This window comes from Coregonus lavaretus (genome assembly GCF_964263955.1).
Source record: "Coregonus lavaretus genome assembly, chromosome: 2".
Lineage (NCBI taxonomy): Eukaryota > Metazoa > Chordata > Actinopteri > Salmoniformes > Salmonidae > Coregonus > Coregonus lavaretus.
The window spans coordinates 51,134,899-51,160,716 of NC_139989.1; the positions used below are offsets into that span (position 1 = coordinate 51,134,899).

General features: G+C 48.5%; 1 protein-coding gene and 1 long non-coding RNA gene across 6 annotated transcripts; one reads left to right on the forward strand and one right to left on the reverse strand.

Moving 5' to 3' along the window:
• The first annotated feature begins 184 nt into the window (after nt 1–184).
• LOC311149633 lies at nt 185–3,433 on the forward strand. 5 transcript variants are annotated; one of them, XR_014615028.1, is made up of 4 exons: nt 199–219; nt 773–815; nt 1,013–2,644; nt 2,883–3,433. It is a non-coding gene; the product is annotated as an uncharacterized lncRNA (long non-coding RNA). The 5 variants fall into 5 exon arrangements; XR_014615027.1 differs by having other exon boundaries at nt 185–219; nt 773–2,644; XR_014615030.1 differs by having other exon boundaries at nt 210–1,576; nt 1,814–2,644.
• A 6,498-nt stretch (nt 3,434–9,931) lies between these two features.
• shank1 (SH3 and multiple ankyrin repeat domains 1) lies at nt 9,932–23,233 on the reverse strand (the record flags this gene model as incomplete). The annotated part of the gene is made up of 13 exons (XM_084174387.1): nt 9,932–10,004; nt 10,674–11,570; nt 12,379–13,261; nt 13,421–15,958; nt 16,705–16,813; nt 17,222–17,340; nt 17,613–17,669; nt 17,784–17,810; nt 21,172–21,252; nt 21,336–21,471; nt 21,668–21,792; nt 21,971–22,053; nt 23,223–23,233. 13 exons carry the CDS (start codon nt 23,231–23,233, stop codon nt 9,932–9,934), a joined length of 5,139 nt encoding a protein of 1,712 aa, XP_084030513.1.
• Nucleotides 23,234–25,818: the final 2,585 nt, after the last annotated feature.

The following is a 25,818-nucleotide window of genomic DNA, read 5'->3' on the forward strand; positions in this document are numbered from 1 at the left end:
CATCCATATAATACACTTTAAATACATTTTATTTCACAGTTCGACTTGAAGTTGTTAATTCTAAATAAGGTGATTGTTTTTACTTACGGCGACTGCGATAGGCAGCAAAAAAAAATGGGGTCCTATTCTTTGGTCCTCCCAGAAATGGCATATAAACCCGGCCATTTTGGTGGGTCAGCCTTTTCCTAAAGTTAGATAGGAGGATTGGCACGTGGCTTGGTGAGTGAGAATCTGGACATTTTCTTACAATTTTTGTCTTATTGAAATTAAACAAAATAGATAGCTACTTTCTTCAGCAGTCATCTTTTATTTAGTTAGACAATAAATGAATTCCCTCGATGGGACTAGCTAACGTTAGCAGCTTGCTAGCTAAGTAGGCTAATTGTAGAACGTCTGCAGGAAGGTAATATTTAGTTAGGTGTAGGTATCTAAACGTTTGTATGACATTTCCTATTTATAATTTCAATTTGAGCCAAATCAAATGTTTGGCAACTATCTCTTTTTGATTTAGCCTATACTCTAGAGGTTAAACCTTGTGTGTGGACATTGCTCCAGGTTTAGGTAACGTTAACTTGCTAGCTCGCTAAGTATTGAGGTGGCTGGCACGCGTTGTCTGAAACGTCTCCTATAATGTTTTGCACTGGGCTTTGAATTTCTGTGGCGATGAAAGTGCTCTCTGGCTCTGACAGGCCAGAGTCTGAGGATGCGCGAGTCTAGTGAGTCTTGTCTGTTGTATATATTGTCCTTATGGTAGTCTTTCTATTGTCCAAAGGTTACGAGGATGGATCTGTAGAGAGGTAGAACAAACCACAAGGGTGAGTGGTTATGGCTTTCATATGTACCTTATGTTTTCCTATGATGTTTTGCACTGGGCTCTGAATTCCTGTGGCGATAAAAGTGCTCTCTGGCTCTGACAGGCCCGAGACTGAGGATAATGTTAGTATCTTTGAATCTTGTTGAATTGTTGTATGTTTAATTGATTGTCCTAATGGAATGTGTATTTTGCCCAAAGGTGACAAGGCTGTCTATACCAAACCACAAGGTGAGCTTTAAGTACTAATGACTGGCAAATTAAATCCTTGTTTTTAATATCGGTATTTCTCATGTAGCTAATGTTCTCCTGTGATGTTTTGCACTGGGCTCTGAGTAACTGTGGCGATAAAAGTGCTCTCTGGCTCTGACAGGCCCGAGACTGAGGATAATGTTAGTATCTTTGAATCTTGTTGAATTGTTGTATGTTTAATTGATTGTCCTAATGGAATGTGTATTTTGCCCAAAGGTGACAAGGCTGTCTATACCAAACCACAAGGTGAGCTTTAAGTACTAATGACTGGCAAATTAAATCCTTGTTTTTAATATCGGTATTTCTCATGTAGCTAATGTTCTCCTGTGATGTTTTGCACTGGGCTCTGAGTAACTGTGGCGATAAAAGTGCTCTCTGGCTCTGACAGGCCCGAGACTGAGGATAATGTTAGTATCTTTGAATCTTGTTGAATTGTTGTATGTTTAATTGATTGTCCTAATGGAATGTGTATTTTGCCCAAAGGTGACAAGGCTGTCTATACCAAACCACAAGGTGAGCTTTAAGTACTAATGACTGGCAAATTAAATCCTTGTTTTTAATATCGGTATTTCTCATGTAGCTAATGTTCTCCTGTGATGTTTTGCACTGGGCTCTGAGTAACTGTGGTGATAAAAGTGCTCTCTGGCTCTGACAGGCCCGAGACTGAGGATAATGTTAGTATCTTTGAATCTTGTTGAATTGTTGTATGTTTAATTGATTGTCCTAATGGAATGTGTATTTTGCCCAAAGGTGACAAGGCTGTCTATACCAAACCACAAGGTGAGCTTTAAGTACTAATGACTGGCAAATTAAATCCTTGTTTTTAATATCGGTATTTCTCATGTAGCTAATGTTCTCCTGTGATGTTTTGCACTGGGCTCTGAGTAACTGTGGTGATAAAAGTGCTCTCTGGCTCTGACAGGCCCGAGACTGAGGATAATGTTAGTATCTTTGAATCTTGTTGAATTGTTGTATGTTTAATTGATTGTCCTAATGGAATGTGTATTTTGCCCAAAGGTGACAAGGCTGTCTATACCAAACCACAAGGTGAGCTTTAAGTACTAATGACTGGCAAATTAAATCCTTGTTTTTAATATCGGTATTTCTCATGTAGCTAATGTTCTCCTGTGATGTTTTGCACTGGGCTCTGAGTAACTGTGGTGATAAAAGTGCTCTCTGGCTCTGACAGGCCCGAGACTGAGGATAATGTTAGTATCTTTGAATCTTGTTGAATTGTTGTATGTTTAATTGATTGTCCTAATGGAATGTGTATTTTGCCCAAAGGTGACAAGGCTGTCTATACCAAACCACAAGGTGAGCTTTAAGTACTAATGACTGGCAAATTAAATCCTTGTTTTTAATATCGGTATTTCTCATGTAGCTAATGTTCTCCTGTGATGTTTTGCACTGGGCTCTGAGTAACTGTGGTGATAAAAGTGCTCTCTGGCTCTGACAGGCCCGAGACTGAGGATAATGTTAGTATCTTTGAATCTTGTTGAATTGTTGTATGTTTAATTGATTGTCCTAATGGAATGTGTATTTTGCCCAAAGGTGACAAGGCTGTCTATACCAAACCACAAGGTGAGCTTTAAGTACTAATGACTGGCAAATTAAATCCTTGTTTTTAATATCGGTATTTCTCATGTAGCTAATGTTCTCCTGTGATGTTTTGCACTGGGCTCTGAGTAACTGTGGCGATAAAAGTGCTCTCTGGCTCTGACAGGCTTGAGTCTGAGGAGACTGATAATAATTCATCCCATAGGGATCCTTGTGTAGGGTGTGATGGAATTATTTTCTAATATCATTTTCTCCCATGCAGCTCTTGGACCGCCACAGAAGATGTGGCGACTGCAGTCTGGTAACCTGGGGTGAGATCTTTAATGCATCATTTAGGGGCCTGTGTTTTGCACAACCAAATGAGGCAGTGTTTTACCTGTATTTCCAGCATTATCCAGCTGGTGTCACTTCAGTCCCAATTTTTTTGTTTCAATTAACCAACTCACCAATTTATCAAAGCAATAAGGATTATTTCCCCAACATTACATTTTGGTCATTTAGCAGACGCTCTTATCCAGAGCGACTTAGTTAGTGAGTGCATACATTTTTTTCTCCCATACTGGTCCCCCGTGGGAATCGAACCCACAACCCTGGCATTGCAAGCGCCATGCTCTACCAACTGAGCTACACGGGACTACGTGACCAAGGTTGCTAAACAATATCCCTGTTGCTAAGAATTCTGTAGATGCAGAAAGAATATTTAATACAAGGGTTTACTCATCAATGGCAATGTGCTGACCTAAGTGAGATATATATTTTTAATGTTCAATGATTGTTATGTAAGGCTGAAACATTAAAATATTTTAAATCAGATGCTCTGGGTCATGTCTTTTCTAACTTTACTGGTGAGACCCCCCCCCCCCCCCCCCGTAACTGAGAAGTATGTGACGCAAACGGTCAATTTGTTTTTACATGGAATAAATGAACCACTCAATTTTATTTCTGCATCTTTTATTATAATTCTATTTGATTTATCTTGTAATACATTTGACATTCATATATTTATGTTTATATGAATGTGCATATGTATGTAACATATTCTGTAAATTACCGTTCATCTGCTCATAGTTTTCATCACTTTAAAAGATTATCTTAAAAGAAACAAGATTGTGCTTTCTATACAGCCAGATCCTTCCCTCTCCTGACAGCGTAATTATACACCTCCTCAATCCCGCTATGAGATGGTGGGGGGAAAACACTGCAAAACAAGTTTCTCTTGTCTCTGCCACATTTACCCAACACAAGTAAATGTTAAGGTTGTCATAGCAGCAGGAACAGGCATTCATTCCTTGTTGATATTCTAAGATTGTGATAATGAACCCATTGCATAATGCAGTGAATGTAAACCAGCTGAACAGTACATAGTCTCTCACAGTGCAGCAGCTGTGTAGGGGGCTTTCTGCAGGGAGGTGATGACTGGAGAACATACGACCGAGGTCTTCCATAGGGAATGGAGCGAGCAGTATAGAAAGCACTTCAGTTAAATAACATTGTACCTTCATTTGAAATATTATTTGGAAGACAGATTCTTTAGGATTAGATTTTGTACATATTAAACCATAATTAGGATGAGCATTATTTTCATCGTCCTTATTGCTACATCACTTGCATTAGTATAACCTTGATCACCAGCATCGCAGTCACACAAACCTAATTCCCCATCCTGAACTCTACACAGGCAGCCCAATTCTGATATTTCTTCTGCAATTGGTCATTTGACCAATCACAGATCTTTTTCAGAGCTGATCTGATTGGTAAAAAAAAAGTTACTGAAAATTACCGATTTTTATTTATCTGCCTGTGTAAACAGCTTAAATGTGTAGCGTCTGTGCATAAGGACAAGGATCTGAAGGCCTCACATTCTTCCTTCAGATCGGAGTGAGATGGAAACCGCTCATGCGTCTAACCTGCCAACACAGGCCCACTGTAACCTGCCAATACCCGCCCACTGCTGGGGGATATGTGTTTTAGGACTCAAACGTGGCGTGAGGTGAAGTGTTGAGTAGTAATTAGAGGTAATGGAAGAGCCCTTATTTGATTTTAGTGATAAAGAATGGAAAATGTCTAACAGATTAAGCTGAAAGCACCCAATCCAACTGTAAATGCAAGGTGAAAATAGGTCAATACTAGTATAATTCCTGTGAAAATGACAAATCAGGGGTTTTCAACCTTTCCTTGCCCAGGTACCCCCTCCCAGGCAAACCGGTGACCCAGGGACCCCCATCATACGTTAGAAAAAATATCACATCTAGTCTTATCAGGTGGTTGGTAATGGAAAGGTGAAGTAATCAACATTTAAAAATTAATAGATTTGGTAGATATTTTTTCATTATTTTGACCTCACCACATAATTGGAAGAGGAAGTGTAAACTCTAACATACCTTTCTAGCTAATAGGCTAACTCCAGACACATTTTCGCTAAGAGCAGCTGTTTAGCTGGTTAAAAAGGTTAGCCATGTGTTGCCAAAAATGTATGTCCAAGTCAAGAAAACTTGCCAGCAGCACTCACTGCACTGGAAACCTATACGCGTGTACTTTTTCAAAGCCTATGTCAGACACTCCAGTGTCATTATTGGCTCCAATGAGTGTAATTTGCTCAATATTAGGAGTTGAGAAAAAAGGTGACATAATTAGAAGATATTCTCCTCTTTTCCACTGTAGGTATGTAATTCAAATTGTGTTTATTCTGTTGATAGCAATATAAAAAAATAGCGAAAAAAAATATCACATTTTGTTTTGGGAATTTTGCAGACCCCTCAGTTGAATAGCCCTGACATAAATTAATGTTTAAATGAGTAGATAAAAATGAAATATCAATAAATAAAATACTAGTTTAATATTCCATAATGACTGTTGAAATGTATATAATAGAAAAAAATTGATGCAAATAATCATATGCATCTTTTTCACAATACCATTTGTCTCATGGGCATTTCCAGGGCACAATAGCTACGTCTTTGTCATCAACTGCATAAAAGAATGTGAACAATGACAATGTAGTGACTCTAACTTTGGCTGCCACACAGTGAGGTTTAAAGTGATAAGTATATTTACAGCTTTATACACAGGCTGCCTCAAAGTGAGAGGGAACTTGGATGGCAGAGAAATTCTTGCATAAAAATATATTTAGGGCTAGATTCAACCCAGAACGCGGATATCTGCGTTATAGCGCAATTGACATTGAGAGGTAATTTCCAATTCAGCTGACAAATGCATTGTGTACTGTGAATGCAGTGTTTACCGTGAATGTGGGAACATTGTCTTTAAATGCTAATCGTGCTATAACGCGGATCTTCCACGCTCCGGATTGAATCTAGGCCTCAATGTCAATCTGAAGCATACATCAGTCAAATCTTCATAATTTCATAATATTATACCAAAAACAAGAGGGCAAAGTAAATGTGGTGGTTTTATGACTAGACAAAAGCCTTGATATGTAAAGCATTTTGAACATCAAACTAAATAGATATTTCTTATGTATTTTTGGAAGTAACAATATAGTTTTATTATATTTATATACATTCTAAATTGTCAGACACCATGGTGTCATAGTTTGACCTATAGTCATGAATCTCATGATAACATTTTTATGGGATTATATCGACTAATGCTACTGGCAAAAATATGAAAATGCATTGCCTAAAATGTAAAAGAGCGCCACCTCAGCCATCACAGGCAGAACGGGGAACGGCACCTTTTAACAGTAAGGACGATGATAGTAATGACAATAGTAACAATAATTATCTTGGTCAATAGCAGTATTCCAGACCCATTTTAAGTTTTAAAAAATTGTCGTAAGAACAATTGTAGTATTAAAACAGAACATATCTCTCAGCCCACTCATTTGGGCCTCAGTTCCTCATGTTCTCCTATTGTTCCGTAGAAAGAGTTTTTGGAAGGAGTGGGGGGATTGGGTGGGAAAGAGGAAGATTTGGCAGTTTGTTTCTCTTTCCCTCCCCTCTCCTTTTCAGTCTCTCTCCCTTGCACAGAGAACTTTAGAACGGTTGAATAGCAGTTGCTTCGATGCTTCGAAAGTCTTTCGTATAAATGGAGTCAATCTTCAATGAGATTTTGTTTATGTCACGTATTCCCTCGATCTCTGAAAGCACAGTCCCCTTTTAGTATAAGATACATCTTGGATCCAAACAAATATATTTAAGGTGTCCCATTAATTCTAACAGAAACACAGAGTTTTTGTGTGTGTGTGTGCATGTGTGTGTAGGAGAGAGAGAATGTGAATATGTGTGTACACTACGTACATGAGCATTTGTAAGTGCGCATTTCTGTATGTGTCAGTATAGTGATCTGTGTTATTGAGTGAGAGGGTGTACATGTCTGTGTCTTTATTTCTATGCTGTTGGTCTGGGCACTTATTTATGCTACAGATTTGTAATACAGTGACCAGTCTGTATATAATATACCATTATAAGACGATAAGATGATGAAGAAGCTATAGAGAAATAGAATGTGTTTACAGGTCCTTATCAAAGGGCCTTCAGTGAGCACGGAGCCCTCCCATTGGTGAAGTAAAAACTGACAACAAATCACACACAGTCATACAGACAGGTCTACTCCAGACACAGCCACTACAGTCAAGTGAGGATTCACCCATCAAGCTCTTTCCAACAGAGAAACAGTCATATCATTCAGTCCAATAGGTAGGGGCTCTGCCGATGACACACTGACCCCTACAAGAGGCGCTCCACCTACGACATTACCCAAGACATGCATGTAGGCTGCCACCTTGTCTCACTCATGCCCATATTCTGAACTACACCAAGAAGATTCATCCCAATAATTCGCTCACTCAGACAAAGAGCTCTAACAGTTATATTCACTCACAGGTTTTCATTGACTGCACTCCACTAACTGTAGGGTGAGTCTCTCCTGAAACTGAACACATATCTGAACAGCCAGCTATGGGGCCAACAACAGTCAAGCTAGACAGCTACCTAATCCTTACCCTAGGGCAGAGAGGAGGAGCTACAGCTACCTAACCCTAGGGTAGAGAGGAGGAGCTACAGCTACCTAACCCTAGGGCAGAGAGGAGGAGCTACAGCTACCTACCCCTAGGGTAGAGAGGAGGAGCTACAGCTACCTAACCCTTACCCTAAGACAGAGAGGAGGAGCTACAGCTACCTAACCCTAGGGTAGAGAGGAGGAACTACAGCTACCTAACCTTAGGGTAGAGAGGAGGAGCTACAGCTACCTAACCCTAGGGTAGAGAGGAGGAGCTACAGCTACCTAACCCTAGGACAGAGAGGAGGAGCTACAGCTACCTTACCCTACGGTAGAGAGGAGGAGCTACAGCTACCTAACCCTAGGGTAGAGAGGAGGCGCTACAGCTACCTAACCCTAGGGTAGAGAGGAGGAGCTACAGCTACCTAACCCTAGGGTAGAGAGGAGGAACTACAGCTACCTAACCCTAGGGTAGAGAGGAAGCGCTACAGCTACCTAACCCTAGGGTAGAGAGGAGCAGCTACCTAACCCTAACCCTAGGGTAGAGAGGAGGAGCTACAGCTACCTAACCCTAGGGTAGAGAGGAGGCGCTACAGCTACCTAACCCTAGGGTAGAGAGGAGGCGCTACAGCTACCTAACCCTTACCCTAGGGTAGAGAGGAGGAGCTACAGCTACCTTAACCCTAGGGTAGCGAGGTGGAGCTACAGCTACCTAACCCTAGGGTAGCGAGGTGGAGCTACAGCTACCTAACCCTAGGGTAGAGAGGAAGAGCTACAGCTACCTAACCCTAGGGTAGAGAGGAGGAGCTACAGCTACCTAACCCTAGGGTAGAGAGGAGGAGCTACAGCTACCTAACCCTAGGGTAGCGAGGTGGAGCTACAGCTACCTAACCCTAGGGTAGAGAGGAAGAGCTACAGCTACCTAATCCTAGGGTAGAGAGGAGGCGCTACAGCTACCTAACCCTTACCCTAGGGTAGAGAGGAGGAGCTACAGCTACCTAACCCTAGGGTAGAGAGGAGGAGCTACAGCTACCTAACCCTAGGGTAGAGAGGAGGCGCTACAGCTACCTAACCCTAGGGTAGAGAGGAGGAGCTACAGCTACCTAACCCTAGGGTAGAGAGGAGGCGCTACAGCTACCTAACCCTAGGGTAGAGAGGAGGCGCTACAGCTACCTAACCCTAGGGTAGAGAGGAGGAGATACAGCTACCTAACCCTAGGGCAGAGAGGAGGAGCTACAGTTACCTAACCCTAGGGTAGAGAGGAGGAGCTACAGCTACCTAACCCTAGGGCAGAGAGGAGGAGCTACAGCTACCTACCCCTAGGGTAGAGAGGAGGAGCTACAGCTACCTAACCCTAGGGTAGAGAGGAGGCGCTACAGCTACCTAACCCTAGGGCAGAGAGGAGGAGCTACAGCTACCTAACCCTAGGGTAGGGAGGAGGAGCTATAGCTACCAAACCCTAGGGTAGAGAGGAGGAGCTACAGCTACCTAACCCTAGGGTAGAGAGGAGGAGCTACAGCTACCTAACCCTAGGGCAGAGAGGAGGAGCTACAGCTACCTAACCCTAGGGTAGAGAGGAGGAGCTACAGCTACCTAACCCTAGGGCAGAGAGGAGGAGCTACAGCTACCTAACCCTAGGGTAGAGAGGAGGAGCTACAGCTACCTAACCCTAGGGTAGAGAGGAGGAGCTACAGCTACCTAACCGTAGGGCAGAGATGAGGAGCTATAGCTACCTAACCCTAGGGTAGAGAGGAGGAGCTACAGCTACCTAACCCTAGGGTAGAGAGGAGGAGCTACAGCTACCTAACCCTAGGGTAGAGAGGAGGAGCTACAGCTACCTAACCCTAGGGCAGAGATGAGGAGCTACAGCTCCCAGAGAGGACAGGAGGAGAAAGCACTAACTAGTGTTAATAATGAGGACAATCCTCGTTCTCTCTTTCCCCAACAACACTAACAACTGCTCAGATGAAAAAGCTAAACAACATTTGATTGTTTCTCTCAATATATTTGGCTCAGTTTTGTCACTCTATTTTACTCCTATTGTTATTTGTTGCCTTGTAGTGTGTGTGTGTGTGTTGACATGAGAGTCAGTGCGTGTGTGTGTTACTCTATTTGTGTGCATGAGAGTGTATCTGTGAGTCAGCTGCCAGGCCCTGAGTACCAGGTGTTGGTCAGCCCTTTCTCCAGGGCTCCTTTTTTCCTCTCTGTTCCAGATTGGTCCTCCCTATGGGTGAAATTAGGTCCTCTGCTTTTGTTGTGTGAATCCATCATGGATAGCAGCAGTTGTGGCCTCTCTCTCTCCTCTTCCCTCACTGACTCCATCCCCCCTCCTTTCTCTTTCTGTTTGTCTTCTCAGCTCCGACTCCCATCATCCCTTCTTCCTCGTGGTGACAGAGAAGAAATGGGAAAAGGAGAGCTGGAGAGCCTTGGGAAAGAGAAGAGCGATTAAAGTCATGTTTTTAATTTTTTTGAGCCATTAATGGATGCTTTAACAAGAGCAAGACCTGCCCCAGTGCCATACTATCTGAATAACACATTCATGAATTTTGAGCCTGATTTCAATTCAAGAGACGGGAGAGAGAGAGACATGAAAGAAACCAGAGAAAGACGGGAGAGAGAGAGACATGAAAGAAACCAGAGAAAGACGGGAGAGAGAGAGACATGAAAGAAACCAGAGAAAGACGGGAGAGAGAGAGACATGAAAGAAACCAGAGAAAGACGGGAGAGAGAGAGACATGAAAGAAACCAGAGAAAGACGGGAGAGAGAGACATGAAAGAAACCAGAGAAAGACGGGAGAGAGACAAAAGAGAGAGAGAGGGACAGGAGATAGAGACAAGAGAGATGGGAGCGAGAGAGACAAGAGAGAGAGACAGGAGAGAGACGAGAGAGAGACAGGAGAGAGATAGGAGAGAGACAAGAGAGACAGCCAGGAGAGAGACATGAAAGAGCAAGACAGGAGAGGGGGATAGGCAGAGGTTTACAACCTGGCATAGGATTTGTTCTATCTTGGTTTATTTTACAAGACAGGCCTATCTCTATGCTCTTATCCTCTCACCCTGCTCCCTCTCATCCACCCATTTCTCTCCCACTTACCTGTCAGTCACTCTCTTCAGAGCACGTTCAATGTTCATGCGGTGTCCCACGCGCGTCACCCCCAGGTCCAGATAGTCCTCCTTGGTGAGGGAGGGCAGGTGAGTGCCGTCGATCTCGTTGTCCAGGAAATGCTCCCTGTGCTCGCCCAGGTTCAGGTATCCCAGCCAATCAGCCACGTCATATTTGGTCCAATAAGGCAGTGGCTTGGAGGCAAAGGGCTTGGAGGGGGAGGGGGGAGGGAGGTGAGGGTAGCTCAGGCAGGGGGGAGCAGGGAGAGGGTGCAGGGGAGGTGATGAGGTACCAGATAGAAAGTGGGTGGGGGAGAGGGAGCGAGACACCAACAGGGAGGCGTTTGGGGGAGGAGGGGCGCCAGAGGGGGCAAAGAGAGGAGGGGAGGGGGAGAAGTAGGGGTCACCCATGTGGTTAGCGGGCGAGGGAGGGGTGATGGAGCCGCGGAGCTCGTAGAGGCTGCTGTAGAGGGGTGTGGTAGGGAGGAGGGGGAGGGAGGAGGGGCGGGGTGGACCCAGTTTGGGCCTCTCTGAGGGGGATATGAGGGGACTGGGGGCTCGCCTACGCTGCAGGTGGTGGGACTCTGCCTTCCTGGACTCTCTACTTGGAATGAACTGGAACTCCAGGGCTTTGGTGCGATACACAGGCCGGTGTTTAGGGGAGGTGGGATAAGGGGAGTAGGTGGGGGAGGACATGGGGGAGTTGGGGCGTGGAGGGGGCTGTACGGCAGCCACAGGGGGCTGGGGGGACGGGGGACGGTTCCAGTTGGGGTACTGGGAGGAAGGGGTGGGGGACAGGGACAGGGCGGGCTGGGAGTGGTGGATAGGGGAGGGGGACAGGGAACGAACTGAGGGGGGGCTCAGGGCCGAGGCGGAGTCCTCTGAAAACCTGGGGACAGAAAAGAAGGAATGACAATGAGACAGGATGAAGTGAGAGAAAGAGAGTCACATACTGTACATACAATACATAAAGGGGCTATTCATAACACATTACCCAACCTCACCACCACTATTCACTAGTAGCCTAAACCTGAAGATGGCCGCTGTTAGATTGGCTATCAATTTTATGCTCGGGATGTTAACAGCAGCTAATTGCTATTAAAGTTTTGTTGAGTAGACATGAACTTGCTTTCCTTTCTCTTGCTGTTGAAACACAGGCAGTAAATTGAAGAAAGGGGTCATGTTTTATGTCCAGTCAAACAGAAAGGAGGAGTGCAATTACCTGTTTCTGGTGGAGGAGAGACATAAAGCAGACGGAGACAAAAGCATGGGACATTAAAGTGGGGAAGAATTTACATAGTAAAACACTCACGCATGCACACACACAAACTCACCCATTCCAACGAAATACATAACAAGTAGCGCCAGGACAAGAGATCGCTGTGTTGATTGATGTTTACACCACAGGAGGTTGGTGGTACCTTAATAGGGGAGGACGGGCTTGTGGTAATGGCTGGAGCGGAATCAGTGGAATGGCATCAAATACATCAAACACATGGTTTGATGCCATTCCATTTGCTCCGTTCCAGACATTATTATGAGACGTCCTCCCCTCAGCAGCCTCCACTGATGTAAAACATGCACGCATTTGTAATGAAATCTTTGGTCTACTGAATATAATACAACAGTGGTGATTTTATCCATATCAACATGCACAACCTCACCAAATATCCCCTAACATATTATAGAAAGTGTACCTGTGTCTACTTAGCGATCTCTGGCTTCCTCTCTGCTGCAGTTTGTTGCTGAGCTCATTGATGATGCTGGCCTTCATGCTGGACATGGGGGGGTACAGCCTCCTGGCCTCCAGGTAGGCCCCCTGTTCCCCTACTAACTGACCCTCTGACCCCCACAGAGGCTTCATCTCAGGGGTCCGGGGCCGGTCAAAGTAGGGCGAGGTGGGACGCCCCAAATTCTGTGTCTTCCCATAACCATCCCGTCCTCCGTCATCCTCCTCCTCTCCTTCCTCGCCCTCCTCCTCTTCCTCATCCTCCCTCCGTCTGTGTGACTGGAAGGAGGGCGGGGCCGTACTGGTCTCTCTGCGTAGTTCGGCTGCGCGGCCCCCCTCCCTGAACCTGCCTGATTTGGGGTAGGTGGAGACAGCGGCCGTGGTGTTGTGCATGTCAAACGTCTGTCCGTCCAGGTAGCTCATGTACGACTCCAGGAGGTCTGCTCCTCCCTCCCCTACTCCTCCCATCCCTCCTCCCTCCCTCCCTCTCTCTAGCCTCTCTTCCAGCCTCTCTCTAGCTCCTCCGCTCATGGCCAGGATGTTGTCTAGGTGGTGGTCACTGCTGCTGCGGCTGTCCAGCTCCTCTATCCCAGAGTCCACCACCGTCTCCTGGGACTCCCCTGCCTTGGCTGTGGGGTGAGGGTGGTGCTCCCCTATCCTGCGGCCGGCCGCTGTAGAACCAGAGGGGGCTGGGTGTGTCCTGTCCTGGTGGGGCAGGACTGAGGTCCTTGTGGTGGTGGCAGCAGTGGTGGCACAGGTAGCAGTGGAGGTCAGGGCTGCAGAGCCCCGGAAGGGGCCAGAGGAGGCTGCGGTGGAGGAGATGGGAGGGGGACCACGGTAGGATGGGGGCCCTGCAATGGAGTGGGGAGGAGGAGTGGAGGATGAGCTCCTATGGATGGGGGAGGGGTGACCCTGGGTGGGGGAGGAGCGACCCTGGGTGGGGGAGAAGCGCCCTTTGGGAGGAGGAGTGGGGGAGGAGCGCCCTTTGGGAGGAGGAGTGGGGGAGGAACGCCCATGGGAAGGGGAGGAGCGCCCGGTGTGCGTGCTGTTGTAGAGGTGGTGAGAGTGGGTCATGGCAAGGGAGGGTCTGTGGAAGGAGCTGGGTGGGGGAGAGACAGAGGGGGGAGGCGGAGGTCCTGTGGGCTGGAGGCCGGAGGGTGAGGGTGGAGGGAGGGGGTTGGGTGATGTCTGAGTGGGGGAGTTTCCTGACTGGGTCAGGTTGGCCACCTCACTGTCATAGGAGGTAAGGCTGGAGGTCGTGGAGTCCCCCGCCTGTGGGGAGGGTAGGGGGTTGTGGGCCGGGAACCCGCTGATAAACATGTCTTTTGGAAGGGGCGGTGGGGGAGGAGGGGGAGGCGGTGGGGGCTGCTGCTGGCGGGAGGCCAGGTTGTTGATAATGGCGCGGTGTGTGTACCCTGACCTCCCACCCATACCCCGGTCAAAGCTGTTGGCAAACTCCAGGGGAGGGGGCAGTGGGTCCGCAAAGACAAACTCATCATCCACATCCACCGAGGGGGCAGGGGGCGGCAGAACCATGAGGCCACTGCCCGCAGAACCCCCTCCCCCCTGAGGGTGAGATGGGGCGGCTGTAGCAGGGGGAGATGGAGGGGTGAGAGACAGGATGTAGGCACCTGCCTCACTCTCCATCCTCAGAAAGGAGGGCGGGCGAGACTGCTGGGACGACGGCTGAGGGGGCTGCTGGGTAGGGGCTGTCTGCTGCCTCATGTACCCCTCTCTGTCCCGGTCTCTGTCCCGCTCTCTTTCTCTCGACCTCTCCCTCTCTCTTGACCTCTCCCTCTGTCTTTCCTCCCTGTAGGTTGGTTGGTAGTGCTGGGACTGGTAGTGATGCGTGTGGACTGTTTTGTCCTCAGAGAAGCGCACCCTCAGCCCCTCTCTGGCCCCGCCACCCTCCCTCTCTCGCTCCCCTCCTCCCCCCTCCTCGCCCCAACCTGCACCCCTGAGGATCCTGGGGGAGGGGGGTCGGCCAGTGGAGGAGGTGGTGGCGGCTAGGGAGGAGGAGGTGACCAGGTAGGAGGAGCTGGAGGAATGGGTGTCTGAGGAAGCCGGCGTGGGGGAGGTTGCCTGGGGGGGGAATGCCACCACACTGGACATCTGTCGTCCAAACTGGTGCTCGGCCCCTCTCTCCCTCCTCATCTTGCCGTCGTCCTTCAGGGCGCGCTCCCTGGCAGCCAGGGCCAGGCCCAGGGGGGACGAGGGGTCCAGGACCTTTCCTGTCAGGGGGTGGATGAAGGTGGTGCCAGAGGGGACCTGCTGCTGCTGCCGGCCTGACGCACCGTAGAAGTCAGCCGGAACAGACTTGGGCTGGTAGTCTGGAGCCGGGGAGGAGTACTCCGGCAGGCCGAAGGCAGGGGGCATGCTGCGGGTGTGGTGGATGAAGGTGTCTCCAGAGAACATGCCCTCGTCGATGGACTTGGAAGGCCGGAGGCGTGGGGAGGGGCCACCAGGCTGGGGGCTGAACTGCTGCTGCTGGGAGGCCTGAGTCCTGCCTGCCCCTCCTCCCCCTGGCCCCACCTCCTCCTCGGCAGACATGAAGATGGAGGCGCTCTTCCTGCGGGCCTCATGGAAGCGTTCCCTGTCCCGGCGTGCTGCGCCCACAATGGCCGCCCCAAACTGGCTGGTGAAGTCACTATCCTGGCCTCGGAGGGAGGGGGGTGGAGGGGCCGGGATGGAGGGGGGAGCAGGGGGTTGCGGGGCTGGGGTGGAAGGGGGTCCGTGGAGGGGTTGGGTTCTGTCAGTCTCCCCTGGTGGGGTGGGCTCGGCATCCACACTGCTGCCCTGGCTGCTTCGGCCACTGCCACTGCTGATGGAGGGGGCCTTGACTATGATGGTGGGGATGGGGATGGAGCTCTTCTCCACTGGGGCCTTGCCCCCCAGCGTGCCCTGGCTAGCCCGCAGGTCCTCCACCTTGGACTGCTTCACTAGGGGGCCCTTCCCTCTCCGTGCACCCCCTCCTTTAGGTACCCCCTCTCCAGCCCCCCCCGCGGCACTGCGCTCTGCCCGCTGCGGCTGGCTCTGGGTGGTCTGCTGCTGCTGGGGCATCACTGTGGCACCGCTGGAAGGTGGGGCGTTACTGTAGCCCCTCCTTAGACCTGCAGCCTTGGCCCCCCCTCCTCCCCCTGCCCCTCCTGCTCCAACAGGCTCCCCTGGGTAGCCCCCTTTCCTAGAGGCAGTCCTGCTCTGAGCGGAGTGGGCGGGGGCATTAGAGTACTGGTGCGTGTGGTCCACCCCTCCTCCCCCCTGGCCGGTGCTGGGGCCCCCTGCCCTTTCACGGCCCCCGTGGATGAAGTGCACAGACTGAGAGTAGAGCTGGTAGTGGGCTGCCGTGGAGGTGGACTGGGACACGGCCACAGAGGGCTGCTGGGAAGACTTGCCCCCTCTCCAGCCCAGGGGCGGGGCGGAGGAGAAGGGGGGGTCTGGCGGGGCAGTGGTGGGGGGCGGGGGGATGTCATCTGGGCCGGGAACCGAGAGACTACGGGCAAACTTCATGGCCGGAGGATTGAGATGGGACTTCTCCTCTTCAGTCACCCCTGCAGTACACCACAGACAGAGATACAAGAGAAGGATGAAAAGGACTGATGAAAGAGAGAGAGAGAGGGACTGAGGTATAGGGATGGATGAGAGAGACAGAGCAGAGCGATCAGATGGGTGAGGGATGGAGGAGAGAGTGGTAGAGGAATGGTACAGAGAAAATACTGCTAGAACAAAAGAACAGATGATTAATGTGGGAGGCTGTCTGTCTGTCTTTGTAACTGCCTGCCCGTCTGTCTAATTGTCAGGCAGTCCTCTCATTCATCTGTAAGTCTGTCTATCCTCTAGCAGAGATATGATGCCCATCAATATCACTCTGTATGTACTGGTAAAAGTACAGAAACTGACATTGTAGAACCTTATACCACAATAAACAGGTTATGTTTACTTGGCAAGTCACAGGAGAAGTCCATTGTCTTTAGCTGTGTCACACTGAACCACAGTTCCAGCCCAGCTCAGCTTCTGTGATGAACAGCTCCTAGCTACAGTGTACCAGCCTACAAACCCATAAAACTAGTACAATGGAGAGCACATACATTTTAGTACAGTAAACTGCTATACTCCACAGCAGAAACATACTACAACATGAACCAGAGTAACATGTATGTTAACTGCAGGACAGAGACAGAACAGAACAGGTAGACTAGATGCACATGGTATACTACAGCTACAGACAAACAGTGTATTACAGCACAGGCCTTTAAGAGTCTAGAGGACAGACAGACGGACAGACAGACAGCCTCACCAATAGATTTCTGTCGCAGCATACCGTGCGGGGGGGCGTGACCTGATGTGAACTGGGCGTGGTCATAGCCCAGCCCTGTCATCCCAATTTCGGATTGGTCGTAATTTGGCTGCACAGCAAGAGCGGGAAGAGGGAACAAAGGACAATGTTCAGAAAGGATATAACTTACAGTATATCACTTATATAACAGAAAGGATATAACTTACAGTATATAACTTATATAACAGAATAAACATTGCAGACTGTGGTACTGTAAGTGCATAAAATAGCTTCACTATTCATATCTAGTAGTACAGTAGCTTAGGCAGTCAAATACATCTTATTTGTATGAGTGTTGCATCAAGATAACCCACTAAATGAGATTGTGTAGCATCTCCTAAAAATGTGGGTGTTATCATAGGAACACTACTGGACAAACTGTTCCTCTCAACCTCATGACAGGTGATCGCACCAGTGAACACGAGCTCGCACACACACGCACGCACGCGAACACACACACACGCCGACACACACACACCTCGTTGGCGTAAAAGGAGCCCCGGCTCCTGTCTCTCCTTGTACCCTGACCCCGCGTCCCTTGCCCCTCAGTGGTGCTGATTGTCTGCTGAGCTGCTGCCAGAATCTCATCTAGTTTATCTGAGACGGCGAGAGAGAGAGAGAGAAAAAGAGAGAGAGAGACGCAGAGAGAGAGAGCAAGTGGTATAGAGGTTAGAGAAGGATAACAAGAAGAGGATGCGATAGAGTGGAGGAGGGAAAGGGTGAGGGAGGGGAGAGAAGAGAAGAGAGGGTCAAATCAAGCCAACAAACAGTCTACCACACATCCACCCACTGAGGGGGGATTGGTTGATATGTGAAAAATAAAGCCCGGCTATTCCCCTGATGGTGTACATGGATATGAAGTCTCTTACTCAAAGCCATCTGATAGACTGTCCTCTTCTTCTCTGTAACTTGTGAAGACTCAAATTCTGAAAGGAAACGGAAAAACCCAGTAAGCTGACTGAACGCTAACTGGCTAGCAGAGACGTTTGCAGTTTTAATAGCTACAAACACAAAGCATAAAAGAAGTTTGTGAATCGTACCAGATTTATTTTTCCAGGGGGTAGCAGCTGAAGACAAGGCAAAGGCAGATGTTAACTTTGGTACTTGAGTTACGGTAACACCATCATTGTAATAAGTAATACTCATATTCCTATGTGTGCTGCAATCAGAGGTGTCTGTGTCCTCTTTGCGCACACACACACACACACACACACACACACACACACACACACACACACACACACACACACAGCTTGGAGATGTCTCTCACCTCTCTCCACTGTGAAGCGTCCCCACCACAGGGAAGTGCAGCGAGATCAGAGGAAAGACAGAGTTAGTGGTTAAAACACTGAACACGACCGTGAGTAGACCATAGGGTTCTACAGACGGTTTTAGAGAGGTGTTCAAACAGCCCCCTGTGAGTGTGTGAATTTGTGTATTGTGGGGACAACGTTTTTAGAGGTGGTGAGTGGTAGGAAAGTTTAGAAAACAACACTGTGTGTAATAACTGTATAACAACTTTCCAGTAAAAAGAAAGATAGCATACTGTCATTAGCCTTCTAATCGACGCTTAGGCTACTGCTTTAGAATAGAAAGGTGCTGTTAAAACAATGCTGAAGAACTCAGGTAAGGGTGTGATATCATGTCCATGTTAATACTGGTGCTGGTGCTATCTTGCAGTGTGACTTCTAGGTGAACTGGGACACTGCACCAAACATAGAGGTGAGATAGTTTAATGGGCATTGTCAGAGGGAGCTATATTCATTCATGGCATTAGAATAAGCATATGGCAGAGGCTGATATGGCTCGATCACGCATTCTGCTTTAGAGAACACGCTTATGGAATGAGGAGCGGAAGTTGATCCATAAAGAACAGTTGCAGGACAGACTTTTGTATGAAAAGAGATCTTTATAGTATATGTTTGTTTATGAAGATTAAATAATACAAATATATCTACTGTATGGTTATGCATTAAATATGGAGGGTATAGTTGTATTATCTCCCTTGTCAGGGGTTATGTATGTGTGGGGTTATACAGTATATATACTGCTGTTACAGTATTAAGGTTTGTGTAGTAGTGGGACAAGGGGTTGCAACATTAGTGTAGTGTAGGTTTGGGGTGTTACATACTATAGGGGTAGTGATCCTTGGTTTACAGGTGAGGGGAGATCAGGGCAGGGCAGGGGGTGTCTGTGGGGGCGGGTACTCATGCTGTGTGTCAATCAGTCAGTCAGGGAGGTTGGACCACAGAGAGGGGTGATGAGGGGATAGTCAGGGGGGTTGGACCACAGAGAGGGGTGATGAGGGGATAGTCAGGGGGGTTGGACCACAGAGAGGGGTGATGAGGGGATAGTCGGGGGTTGGACCACAGAGAGGGGTGATGAGGGGATAGTCAGGGGGGTTGGACCACAGAGAGGGGTGATGAGGGGATAGTCAGGGGGGTTGGACCACAGAGAGGGGTGATGAGGGGATAGTCAGGGGGGTTGGACCACAGAGAGGGGTGATGAGGGGATAGTCAGGGGGGTTGGACCACAGAGAGGGGTGATGAGGGGATAGTCAGGGGGGTTGGACCACAGAGAGGGGTGATGAGGGGATAGTCGGGGGTTGGACCACAGAGAGGGGTGATGAGGGGATAGTCAGGGGGGGTTGGACCACAGAGAGGGGTGATGAGGGGATAGTCAGGGGGGGTTGGACCACAGAGAGGGGTGATGAGGGGATAGTCAGGGGGGGTTGGACCACAGAGAGGGGTGATGAGGGGATAGTCAGGGGGGGTTGGACCACAGAGAGGGGTGATGAGGGGATAGTCAGGGGGGGTTGGACCACAGAGAGGGGTGATGAGGGGATAGTCAGGGGGGTTGGACCACAGAGAGGGGTGATGAGGGAATAGTCGGGGGTTGGACCACAGAGAGGGGTGATGAGGGGATAGTCAGGGGGGTTGGATCACAGAGAGGGGTGATGAGGGGATAGTCAGGGGGGGTTGGACCACAGAGAGGGGTGATGAGGGGATAGTCAGGGGGGATTGGACCACAGAGAGGGGTGATGAGGGGATAGTCAGGGGGGGTTGGACCACAGAGAGGGGTGATGAGGGAATAGTCGGGGGTTGGACCACAGAGAGGGGTGATGAGGGGATAGTCAGGGGGGTTGGATCACAGAGAGGGGTGATGAGGGGATAGTCAGGGGGGGTTGGACCACAGAGAGTGGTGATGAGGGGATAGTCAGGGGGGTTGGACCACAGAGAGTGGTGATGAGGGGATAGTCAGGGGGGATTGGACCACAGAGAGGGGTGATGAGGGGATAGTCAGGGGGGCTGGACCACAGAGAGGGGTGATGAGGGGATAGTCAGGGGTACAGTGAGCTAGTAGCTACCCAACCGTCTGGATCCTATCTTGGCTCTCCACTACAGGAGATAATAAGCAGTGTGTATTGAGGACAGGAGTAATGTAAGGGAGAGTGACATGTGGGAGTCCATTGGAATGAGCTGGAATCTGACCTAGGATCAGATAGGGAATCCTCAGAGGCTCCCGCTTGCCTCTCATATGATCTGCTCCCATAAATCATCATCATGGGCCCAGTGAGCATGCTCAGTAGAGACCGCAGCAGCAGCCACAGTAGTCTCCCTCCGAGTGACACCCAACCCTGCAGTGTTACCCTGGCAACAACACACTCAGCCAGTGTAGGTCTGTTTGTGGAGACGTGGGACTGGTCTGGGGGTGCTAGGGTTAAAGGGCTGACAGCTGGGGGGTGCAGGGGGTCAGGGGGTAAAGAGGGGCGTAGTGAGAAGGATCAGGGGGTGGGTGAGGACATTGTTTGGGGGGTTACCTGTAGTGGGGGTGCTGGAAGTGACAGTGTGGAACCTCTGAAAGAACAGTGAAATGAATTGAGACTCTCATCCATGTTGGTACCCTAACAATGCTGTGCTGTCACCCTTAAGGTTCTAACCACTTTTCCTGGGACACTCAATGGCAGTATATAACAGTGGCACTTCTCTGCCTCTCTTGCTTCCCCCTCTCCATCACAGCATACCTCTCTGTGACTTTGCATCTGCTTTTGCCTTTCCTTTCCCACTGGGCACACACTGGTTGAATCAATGTTTTTTCCACGTCATTTCAATGAAATTACGTTGAACCAACGTGGAATAGACGTTGAATTGACGTCTGTGCCCAGTGAGTTCTTTCTTTTTTAGGGCTCTCTCGCTTTTTTCTCTTCATGTATCTTTAGCTCTACCCATCCCTCCTGTCTTCACCTTCTCTTCTCATCACTCTCTATCAATCTCCAGGCTTACATCTCCCTCTGTTATAGATCCTTTGTATTCCTTCTATATGTGCTAGCTCTTTCACTCTCTTTATATTCCTGGTCTCCCTTTCCTCCTCTGTCCTTCTCTCTTTCATTCACTACCCAGAACCCAACCTGTCTCCCCCATGTCTTACCCATCTCCTCCAGTTCTGAGGTCATGGATTTGGAGCGCAGAGCGATGGCCGGGGTGCTTAGTCTTTTACTCTGCTGGGGGACTGTGGAGAAAGGAAAGCATCATCATCCTCATACTCATCATCATCATCATCGTCATAGTTCCAGACCCTGTGTTGTCTCTTACTTTTCTTTCTTTGGCCATCCTCCATGTCAGGGTTGCGTGTTACCATGACAACCTTGACCATGAGGGCGTTTCCACCTTGCCTGATCATGTTGACCACCTGCCTGTGGCCCACCTTCACCACATTCTGACCATTCACCTGAGAGGGGGAGGGAGAGAGAAATAGAGGGGAAGAAGAAGAAGAAGAAGAAGAAGAAGAAGAAGAAGAAGAAGAAGAAGAAGAAGAAGAAGAAGAAGAGAAGTCCATGTAATAGGTTAGAGAGGGTGATTTTTCCGAATAACAGTCATTGTGAAGAATCCAACTACAGCTCCCATCATGCCCCAGCAGCACACACCTCAATGAGGAAGTCTCCCATTCTCAGACCGGCTCTCCAGGCAACGCCTCCCTCGTCGACAGACTCCAGGTACTGCAGTGCTGGGAAGGCTGGGGTGGGGGTGAACTCCTCGATGGGAGTCTGAGCTGAGGGGTCACAAACATTATGTCATAACGACTGTAATAACTAGACTGATGAAATAGATGCAGCACAGTGAGACTGTCCAAGTGTGTTCGTCTGTGTTCGCGTGCGTGTGTGCGTGTGCCTGTTTATTAAAGGCCTGTCTGTATATCTATCAACAGCTGAGCGCACGTATTTCCTTACCCTTGGCTCCTCTCAGCACAAAGCCAAAACCCTCACTGTCTTTTTTCTGCAGAAGCACTGTCTTCTCCTTGATGATATAGTCACTAAGAGAGAGATGGGGAGAGACAGTTAGAGAGATAACATGAGATACATAAAAAAAAAGGAGAGGAAGAATGAGGACGGCAGGAAGGAGAGAGAGAGAGATAGGAGATAGGTATCCACCCCTGCACACTGCACCAGGAGGGAGCCTTAATCCTGGGAGAGAGAGGGAGGTGGGAGGGGTCAGGGACCTTCTGAAATGAGGGCACATTTTTAAAGCACATGAATGAATACATTTAACTGACTCGGCCCTGACTCGGCTCCCCAGAGCTGGGCAGTGGGTTTGTATTTCCTGTGTCCTCTCTGGGGTCAGGGGTCAGCTGATGACATAATGCACCAGACCAGGGGCTCGGTTGGCAGCTTTGGGTTGGCAACTAGGCGAGGTACAGTAAGATTGCGCTGAGTTGGTTGACAGAAAGACCAGAGATGTTGTTCTAGAACCTCACTCTCTAAGATGCTAGGCTATATATGATAGTGGTGGTTGCCTGAGCAACAAGCTACTGGACGTAGGAGCTAGCTGGTGTAATATAGAGAGGTCTGACTACACTGGAAGAGAGCAATGTATGCAAAGCTAGGTGCTCTAATGGCACAGAAGTTGTCATCCAAAGAAGAACAATAAGAATCCTCACATGTAGAGCCAATAAAGAGATACAATGGCAGTTAGGTTATGTTTGTCCGCCTCGCTAAAATAGCCTCATGAATAAACAGGGGATAATGAGTATGGGAGATGACAATAATTGGCAGTTTCCAGATGCTATCTAACTATAGTACACAGAGCTATCATGGAAAGACCACAGAAGAAGTAAGAATACCCACAAGAACCTGCATGTCAGTCACTTGATCTCCTTTGGAAGACCTAGTTTAGTTAGTAAACCAGTCATCCAAACATTCAACCACATATGTCACTGAGTCAGTGAACCAGTCATCCAATGATTCAACCAGCTAGTGTGTCACTGAGTCAGTGAATCAGCAAGCCAGCTACTGAATAATGCAATCCAGAAGTCCTTCAACCATTAACCCATTCAGTTTCCCATTTAGTCAATGAATCAGTAAGTCAATGAGTGATGCATGTGGTCCAGCAGTGAGTCAGGCAGTATGATGGGAGGGAGTGTGAATGGAAACAGCCAGTCAGTTAGTCAGGTGTTCTATAGATACTGTCTCTACTGTAACATACTGTACCCACATGCTGATAATCCTACTGTACACCACAATAGTCCCAGCCAATTCCATCTCTCTCTCTCTCTCTCTTTAGTCCTCCAAGTTGCTTGCCCCCTTCTCACCTCTTTTTCTATGTCTATGAATAAATCGATCTACATATTGTCATACTGTATGAATAATCATAATAATATGATAGATATATAGACATACAACATACTGTTGACCTGTAATAATGTTTCCATAGTGTATGTTGCTTGACTATACTCCAAGCCCCACCCCTCTGCTTCTATCTCTGCATGTTTTTCTTCCCTTTCTTCTTCACCCATGCAGTCCCCTCCACTGGCATAGCAACTCACTTAAATACAGTCACTGGCATAGCAACTCGGAATAGCAACTCACTTAAATACAGTCATTTGCCAGCATGAACCAATGAGCACCACACAATCATGGACTGTATCCATCTGTAATGACACCTTCTTCCTCATAATATAGCCTAGTGCACTACTGTTGACTAGAGATGCATGGGATCTATATAGGGAATAAGGTCTCATTCCAGACCCCGGCACACCTAAGGGTTTGTTGGGTTGGTTAGGTTCCCCACACTAATATTCCCCTGGACTGCAGCCCAGTGGTATCTATACTAACACAAGCTCCCCTGTCATCAAGTCTGTCACCAACTCAAGGTTGTGCATACCGTAATAACACACCACAATCATCTAACCATGTTTCTCCAATATACATACCTACTGTATCTCCAAAGTAACTGATCCATGCAACACAATCTATAAGTTAGAGCTGGGTGATGTGGACAAAACTCCATATCACGATAAATTGCCTGAATTGATCTGATACCGATAAATAAATAGTTTATAACATTAATGTCACACAGTTTTATTTAATGATCCTTAAAACTACTACTACTAGTTTGATGGTTGTCCCATTAACAATCACCCATATTAGCATTTCAAACTTCACATTTCTCTAGTATAGGCTACTTATCGTAATGAACGATAACAGCAAAATGCCTGCGTTAAGTGATCGGTATGGTCGGTTTATCGTCCCAGCTCTGCTATAAGTATTGGTAACATAATCTAGAAGCATAGCCATGGGGACTGCCACACATGACACGGCATGCCATGCACCCCTCAAACTACTTCTTATCCCCTTATACCACATGCACACTAATGTTTGGACACATACACAGGTGCACACATTGATAACACACACCATATGCAGACACAGTTGAAGCAGCGCAACTAGCGGGGATACATGTTATAGATCTGCCTCCTATACCTTGTTCTCAATCAACAACAGCTCACAGACCGTCACACACAAAGACCCAGAGACACACACACATAAACCCACAAACACGACACACACGCATTCTGCAGATGAGAGAAGCAGCAATTATCAGACAGTTGTGTCAGTACAGTGTTGCTACTGAAAGCAGACATACAGACACGGAGAGGAGAGGAGATGAGAGGAGAGGAGAGGAGAGGAGAGGAGAGGAGAGGAGAGGAGAGGAGAGGAGAGGAGAGGAGAGGAGAGGAGAGGAGAGGAGAGGAGAGGAGAGGAGAGGAGAGGAGAGGAGAGGAGAGGAGAGGAGAGGAGAGGAGAGACAGCGATTAATGTACATGGAGACAAAGCTAGGCTGTAACGTTACCGGTAACGGTACCGGGCTGTGCATGCGTCTCTCCTTCCTCACTCACACACACACACACACACACACGGACGCACGCACAGGCTCATGCATTGCAACACATCCCATCTGTCTTCCTAATCACTCCAGTCTACCATCCATGTCCACATGCATGCTTCTCTCTCTCTCTCTCTCTCTCTCTCTCTCTCTCTCCCTCCCTCCCTCTATCCCTCCCTCCCTCTCACCATCCCTCTATCCTCAAGCCCTGCGACCAGTAAGAAATCAAAAACAGCCAGTACCTGTAAATGAACCAGACCCTCCTATTCATGGGGCCTAGCGACGGCCAGGAAGAAGAGAGGGAGAGGGAGAGATCCTCCTCGCCGCATCCCCCCATCGCCATTTCCCCCCCCTCCTCCTCCTCCTTCTCGTCTTCCAGCGAGAGAGCAGCGAGTACGAGCCGAGGGAGGGAGGAGAGGAGGAGAGAGCAATGGAGAGAGAGAGAGCAAGGGCCTAGCTCTCCCAGCCCCTTCATACTTAAGACAGACAGAGAGAGAACGAGGGAGCAGGAGAGAGATGGAGATGGTTCACTGTGACTGCGACACAGAGAGAGAGAGAGAGAGAGAGAAGAGAGAGAGAGAGAGAGAGAGAGAGAGAGAGAGAGAGAGAGAGAGAGAGAGAGAGAGAAGGAGGAGCGTGGAGGAGGAGAGAGAGGGGGAGGGGAGAGAGAGGGAGAGATGGTTTAGCATAAAAAGGGAGAGAGAAATGAGGTAATTTTAAGAGGGGAGTAAGAGCGGGGCAAGAGGTGATCAGGTTTGTTTGCTGTGTCTGACTATTTCATACACCAACAGAATATAAAGAGAAAACAGACGCACAGACGCACAGACGCACACACACACACACACACAGACGCACACACACACACAAACACACACACACACACACACACACTCAAACAAACATTCACATACACACA